This window comes from Mytilus galloprovincialis, chromosome 13 (genome assembly GCF_965363235.1).
Source record: "Mytilus galloprovincialis chromosome 13, xbMytGall1.hap1.1, whole genome shotgun sequence".
In the NCBI taxonomy this organism is placed as follows: domain Eukaryota; kingdom Metazoa; phylum Mollusca; class Bivalvia; order Mytilida; family Mytilidae; genus Mytilus; species Mytilus galloprovincialis.
The window spans coordinates 53,008,722-53,016,831 of NC_134850.1; the positions used below are offsets into that span (position 1 = coordinate 53,008,722).

At 33.6% G+C, this 8,110-nt stretch overlaps 1 protein-coding gene across 1 annotated transcript; it reads left to right on the forward strand.

Annotated features, from left to right (window-relative positions):
- Positions 1-523: 523 nt before the first annotated feature.
- LOC143056700 (uncharacterized) lies at positions 524-1,780 on the forward strand. Its single transcript, XM_076229848.1, has one exon. The coding sequence runs from the start codon at positions 650-652 to the stop codon at positions 1,724-1,726; it is 1,077 nt and encodes a 358-aa protein (XP_076085963.1). The 5' UTR covers positions 524-649; the 3' UTR covers positions 1,727-1,780.
- Positions 1,781-8,110: the final 6,330 nt, after the last annotated feature.

Sequence of the window (8,110 nt, forward strand, 5' to 3'; positions counted from 1 at the left end):
GACATATTTGTCTAACGATTTCAGTTCAGTTTGATCAGTGCAAACGATAACGGGTATTTGGCATGTGTGATCTAATTTATTCATCTCGCTTTCAAAGACGAGACCTATTTTCCTTGTTAGGGGTAGACAGTATTCGTTGATAATATCTATAGTATTCCGTAAGACCAGTTTTATTATATATATACACAAATTACCTGCGCCTGTTGACGTTTCTTTGGGCTGCTCCATCCTAAATTGCCATTTTATTTCGGATAGCAACCGTAAAAGTTTCGGATAGCAACAGCGGACGCGTTTTTTTTCGAATAGCAACCGTCAACGTACTACACCGTGAGTTGCATAGTCCGAAAAATGTATATTATAAACACATATGCAACCAAAAGTTCTTTGGAAAATAGTTATTTTCCTTTCTGTTAACAGAAACATAATTAAATCCATTTATTATTTATTTTTTTTTAACCCCATAAGATCAGTCATTTTTTTTTTTTTTTTTTTTTGCGAAAATAAGAATAGAAAACAGTTATCCGTGTATTAACCCGCCCATATTATTTAACTAAGCCAATCGCATACATCCATAAATAAGCTATTTCGCGCTCACTTAATAGTTGGCGCATTTCTGAATAGATTGGCGGAACCTTACATTATAATAAAAATGGCAACAAAGAAAAATAGTTACGGCCGGGAATACTTAGCAGGAAAGGCTACCGGGCGAGACATGAGAAGTTTAATAGTACAGGAAATAATAGAAGCTGGTGCAAATTTGAAAACTGGTGAAGTACCAAGAGGAGTGTACACAAAAATCGCCGACAAATTTAAGATCAACAGACAATCTGTAACAAATTTTTGGAAGAGATATGTCTCAGAAGGTTCAATATCACAGAAAAAGAAAGAAAAAACAATGCTTGGAAGACGAAAATTAAATGAACCAGACGTCAGATTAATTGAATTTATTAAGAAAGAAAATCCTTCAATTACAGCCAGGGAACTGAAGGATAAGTTACTTCGTTATTCGCCTGCGAGTGCTAATGTAGATGTGTCAACTATTTATCGCACAATGGCCAGAGATCTTGATTTTACATTCAAACGATTACATCGTCCGTCCGGGGATAGATTTACACCGAGAAATATGAGATATACCCAAGCGTATTTAGACTTTTGCCAAACTAAAAGGCCACATCAAATCAAGTTCATGGACGAGAGCGGATTCAAATTAGTCACTACAAACAGAAATTATGGGCATTCGAAAAAGGGGGAACAGTGTATTGAAATAGGAAGATTTATTGAAGGTGCAAATTTAACTTTAAACTGTTTGATTGGTCTTGACTGCGTTTTGTATTTTAATTTTGTTGACGGTCCTTCAAATTCAGAGCGTTATCTTAATTTTTGGCACGAGGCAAGTTTGTCACAGGACTGTTATGACCGACCGACCTTTTTACCGGGAGATTTGATAATTGTTGATAATTGCGCCATCCACCACAATCAATCTGAGAGAATCCTTAATACTTTCTTTAATATGCAAGGCATTGATTATGGGTTTCTTCCGGTATACTCACCGGATCTGAATCCCATCGAAATATGTTTTTCAAAAATTAAAACTGTTATAAAACAAGAAAGATTTAAGGAACTTGTCAGCAAAAACCTTAAATTAGCCGTGATAAAAGCCATTCAGGAAATAAATCAGTCTGATATTCAAGGATTTTATAGACATACCGGATATTTTAATGTTTAGATATTTTTTTTTGTTTCATTGCAACAGTGAGTAGTTGTAGTAAATTCTTTTGTAGTCACGTGAGTTCATTGATGAAATTAAACAATACTATGATTGTTGTGTTTATCTTATTGGCCAATGAAATCGATCGATACATTTCAATTTCTTCAATACAAACAACTTTGTTAGGAGTGATCGTTCAATCGCTAAACATGAATGCATTTTGGTATATTCTGCAAAAGCTTGTCCTTCAGCCGGGTAGAATGTATTATTAGACTTCCTGATATAAACACCATTTTGTCCAATCAGTTTCCCAACTATCTGCTGAGGATGCTGATAATCAAATTATTTTGTCATTCAGTCAAAAACTTAATAAATATTATATAAAAAACAAAAGCAATCAACAATTCAATAATAGAACAATAATGCAAATGTTATTATCCTCTGGTTACAAACCAAAACCGAGTGAAACACATCAACTATAAGAGAAGTGCACGAAGTATGTGTCTGTAACATTAATGGATCTACGCAACAAAGAAACTCGATTAATTTTGTAAACAGTTAATTTATAAATATAACCATATCAATGATAATTCATGTCTGCTCAAAAGTTCTGACTACTTGGCCGGTGATACCCTCGGAGAAATAAATCTCAACCAGCAGTGGCATCGACCCAGTGGTTGTAAATAAACTCATCATAGATACCAGGACTAAGTTTTGTAGCATTCGGAGATTAGTCTGAGATTGGCGGAATATAACGACTGACATTGTTCGGGTCATAAAACAGTCATATTCGGGGTATTTATTAAACTGGAAGTGAGGTTTCGACCGATATTTGACCGGAAGTGATGTTTTATCGTCAGTTACTCCATCTTGTATCATTTTAGATACAATACAAGCAAGGGGGGATACACTTTTCCCTTGAAAGACGTCATTTTGAAAATCCAAGATGACCGACATGATCGGATGAATTTTTTTCGTAACTACCCCCTAATATGACTACATACACCTAAAGGCATGTTCTTACAAATTTTCATGCTTGTATCACCATTTGCATGATTTGTTTGGTAAGCCGCCCAACTAATTCGAAAAGATTTGATTTTTTAAAATTAATTAAAAGAGAGAGAAAAAAATATAAGACAAATTGTGAATGGTCTTTTTTCCTTTCTCCCGTGAGGGAATCTCGCATATATCTGGTTTACCGCCAAGCAGAACACATGTCTTTTGGTTATTTCTGTCACTAGGTGGCTGTCTCATTGACGTCATCCCATACTTTCATATTAAAGCACAGAATACGCACGTATCTATTGATTTAGAATATGCAGCTGAGGTTTCATGTTATGCATAATAAAGTTAAAAAGAAAGACTCAAAAACTGAATAGAAAAAGACAAAATGATCTGTTTGGTCGTTCGTAAATCGTGTCTACAAAGTATACTGTAGAAATTGTGTTTAGATCAAAAAAACATTTCTAAGCACATCTTTTGTGCACGTTTGTTTTTCATGTTTAGATCTAAACGTGTCTCAGTGCAATGTATTTAGAATTGTGTTTAGAATCGTGTTTCGCTTAGAAATATGTGTTTAAATTCAAGTCATGTCTAGTTTTTATATGTGCTTTCCTGAGAAATGTGTTTAGAAATTAAACACAATCATCAACATGTTTGAATTTAAATATGTAAAAAAAAAGTATTTAATTTCTAAGCACGACTTTTACAGTGTATTATTTTTTATTTTTTTTCTACTGATAAAAACTGTCATAATTTGGATGCATCATTCGGTAGCTAAGTAGACATGTCGTTGGGAATCACAACTGTGCTACACTGACTGTATCTGTAAAGATTCTTAGTATGTGCAAAAATGTCAATAGAGTTACGTCCCTGCTAAACTGAAGTCTGTAGGTTTCAGCTCTGGACTTCCCAGTGAAGACATATTTTTTTTACTTTTTTTTTCTTGGCAAACACACATTAACAGTTACTAAATAAAACAAAGTTGAAATCTGTAGTACGTACATCTCTACACGAGCTCGTGTGCTTACTTAATTTATTATGAACTGCTTAATAACATTAAATAAAGTCATTAGACACATATGGGATAAGTTGCACTTTTTTACGCTGTTTAAGTAGGCAGAGTTGCATTTCATACATCTCTGACACTTAATCCCACAATATTATCTGAAAAAGTTAAAATTTAAAGAAATGTTGATACATATCACACTCAAACTAATACCATAACAAATAATTTTCAGTTATACATTTGGGTAAAAAGACACAGTATTTAAATTTTACATTCATAAAACTGACAGGAACTGACCAAGGATTGCAAAATTTCGGAGAATGATTCGCGCAGTCCTTATTTTCATGCATCATTCGGTAGCTCTTTGCACGTTAAGAACCCTTGCAACAACTCTTTGAGAGGTCCGTAGGTGGCCTGTTGCAAGGCAAAATTTCTGTCCCTATCCAATAAACCCTCATTTTCAAGTGGCAGTCCAAATTTCCCCGACCATCATCCAGATGGCCTCTATTATATCAACCTACCTATTGTATTTATTGTGAACTTGTTTTCGTCCTGAATATGCATGAAATATTTGCCACTGGACGTTAAGCAACCAACAATCAATCAATGTTATTGACTTTGTTTTAATTATTACAAAACATGGGTCATGTTAACTGAAGTAAAAAAAAGGGGGGACAATATTTCCAAATTTTGCAGTTCCCCTTTCTAACATATATATAAAATCAAAACTGTGTGTTTTTTGAAAATTAAAAGATTATGACCACTAACAATCAAATTAGGGGCTTGATCTTGTTCGTTGTTCATCATATCTGTTTGTTAACATATAGTATTAGTTCGGAAGTCATCGTATCACTTTGTTATTTTCATACGTACTTGGAGAGATGTTCCGAAAAAGTCCGGGAAAATATTACTTCCCTTTAACAAAAGTTCGGGAAAAACAGTCAACTTCCGGGCACGTAAATTTGAAATTAGTCAAAATAGTTAAAATCTTTTTATTATATGCTGGAGATGGACTAAAAATGTTACGAACGATACCAATTTGATAAATATCAACGATGTGTGCGATCTGACGGCAAGGAAGGCACGTTTTCCCAGAGAAATCGTTGGGGAATCCAGGTAGGTCAATCTATTTATTTATAGATAGCAGAAAAATGGCGTCGAGTTAGTTGCCATTTTGTTTCTTAGTATGGATAGTAAAATTGGGTATTTTCTCTGGGTCGTTTAAATCACTCGAAACTAGGTGAGACATTCACAGAAGTGATAGATATGTAGTATAAATATAGAAAATTGAATATTCTCATAAAAAAAAAAAAAATCTGTATCATAGACCCAAGCGCCTGTGGTTTGAAACTATATAGTGTGCAACAAACAGAATGTGAGGTAAACGTAAATGAGACAGCAACTTAGCGACAAAAATATGCAAACGACATGTGCACGCTGAACGGAAAAAAGGAGATGCAAGTTTCCCTCAATGAGACAGCATCTCAACGACTACAGATATATATAAATGACATATTCACTTTGCTGATGTTACCATTTGTCTGTTTTTTTTTTTTTTTGTTGTTTTTGTTTTTTTTACTGATAAAAAAACTGTCCGCAATGAAAAAAACCCAGTAGTGATGAAAGTGGCATTAAATATAAAAAAAACAATAAAAAAATAATCAGAGTTTATTAAAAACGTTTCCTATACCGTATTTTGGTTTGGTATACAAGAATCTGTTGAAAAGATTTTAAATTGACTAAAGCAATGTTTTGCAACACATACATGTTACTATCTTCTTGTATTATGACTGATATATTTGTCGCTGGACATGAAGCAGATTCATCGATGATTAAAGTTCTTGTTGTATGCTTTGTAAGATCTATTAACTGGAGATTTAAATTATCTAAAGCAATGTTTTGCAACACATACATGTTACTATTTTTTTTAAAATGTGACTGATATATTTGTCGCTGGACATGAAGCAGTTACATCTAATAAATATTGTTGATCAATGCCTTGTAGTATTGATTGACTTATTGAGAAACATATTACTAATGTTAGTTTGTACTTGATTTAAACAAGTATATGACTACTACGTGTGAGTAGATTTAGAAATATGGTAGGAAGGATACAGCATCAGTTAGAGGGCCTCAGTTTAAACGTCTATGTGTCCATCACAATTATTTTAGTGTGGTGACTTTTGCGTTTTAAATATATATTAAGATACACTAGTCAGTTCGTTGTATAACTTTCAGACGACACCTTTATCTATAGATTTTTTTTTTTACTACGAAAGGGTATGGTTTATGACCAAAGATTGCAAAGTTTCGGAGAATGTTTCGCGCAGTCCTTATTTTCATGCATCATTCGGTAGCTACGTAGACATGTCGTTGGGAAGCACAACTGTGCTACGCTGACTGTGCCTGTAAAGATTCTATGCGCAAAATGTCAATAGAGTTACGTCCCTGCTAAACTGAAGTCTGTAGGTTTCAGCTCTGGAGTTCCCAGTGAAGACATATTTTTTTTACTTTTTTTTTTCTTGGCAAACACTCATTTAAGATTTACAGTTACTAAATAAAACAACAGTTGAAATCTGTAGTACATCTTAACACAAGCTCGTGTGCTTACTTATTATGAACTGTTTAATGACATGAAATATAAAGTCATAAGACACATGGGAAAAGTCGCACTTTTAAAACTACGATTTTGACGCTGTTTAAGAAGACAGAGTTGCCTTCCATACATTTTTGACACTGCATCCCACAAAGCCATCCCAAAAAGTTCAAATTTAAAGAAATGATGATACACATCACTATCGAACAAATCACATAACTTATAATGTTAAGCTATACATTTTCACCGAAAAGACACAGTACTTATAGTTTACATTCATAAAACTGACAATAACTATATTTATAGACAACCAATATACGGGTGACCAAATATATCGATTTTGAAGAAGAAAAAATATAATTTCTTCTTTTTCTTTTAAGCCCTTTGGTCTTCTGTTCGGCATTTTCTCACTTTCTGATACATGAAATAACATCTTTTGACTGCATGTTTGAAAATATATAGTGTGCAACAAACAGAATGTGAGGTAAACGTAAATGAGACAGCAACTTAGCGACAAAAATATGCAAACGACATGTGCACGCTGAACGGAAAAAAGGAGATGCAAGTTTCCCTCAATGAGACAGCATCTCAACGACTACAGATATATATAAATGACATATTCACTTTGCTGATGTTACCATTTGTCTGGTTTTTTTGTTGTTTTTGTTTTTTTACTGATAAAAAAACTGTCCGCAATGAAAAAAACCCAGTAGTGATGAAAGTGGCATTAAATATAATAAAAACAATAAAAGAAAAAAATCAGATTTTATTAAAGACGTTTCCTATACCGTATTTTGATTTGGTATACAAGAATCTGTTGAAAGGATTTTAAATTGACTAAAGCAATGTTTTGCAACACATACATGTTACTATCTTCTTGTATTATGACTGATATATTTGTCGCTGGACATGAAGCAGATTCATCGATGATTAAAGTTTTTGTTGTATGCTTTGTAAGATCTATTAGCTGGAGTTTTAAATTATCTAAAGCAATGTTTTGCAACACATACATGTTACTATCTTTTTTTTAAATGTGACTGATATATTTGTCGCTGGACATGAAGCAGTTACATCTAATAAATATTGTTGATCAATGCCTTGCAGTATTGATTGACTTATTTAGAAACATATTACTAATGTTAGTTTGTACTTGATTTAAACAAGTATATGACTACGACGTGTGAGAAGATTTAAAATAATGGTAGGAAGCGTACAGCATCAGTTAGAGGACCTCAGTTTAAAGTTCTATGTATCCATCACAATTGTTTTATTGTGGTGACCTTTACGCTTTAAATTTATATTTAAGTTACACGAGTCAGTTCGTTGTATAACTTTCAGACGACACCTTTATCTATAGAATTTTTTTTCTTACTACGAAAGGGTGTTGTTTATGACCAAAGATTGCAAAATTTCGGAGAATGTTTCGCGCAGTCCTTATTTTCACGCATCATTCGGTAGCTATGTAGACATGTCGTTGGGAAGCACAACTGTGCTACGCTGACTGTGCCTGTAAAGATTTTATGCGCAAAATGTCAATAGAGTTACGGCCCTGCTAAACTGAAGTCTGTAGGTTTCAGCTCTGGAGTTCCCAGTGAAGACATATTTTTTTTACTTTTTTATTTCTTGGCAAACACTCATTTAAGATTGACAGTTACTAAATAAACAGTTGAAATCTGTAGTACGTACATCTTAACACAAGCTCGTGAGTAGTAGTGTAATAGGCATACCAGCACAGAATTAGCAAGGATTAGCAAGGATTAGCAAAAATGTAAGGAATGTGGTCACGTGGAATGTGCTC

Coding starts and splice junctions, on each gene's coding strand:
- LOC143056700 (XM_076229848.1), top strand. CDS start 650: ATGGCAACAAAGAAAAATAGTTACGGCCGGGAATACTTAGCAGGAAAG.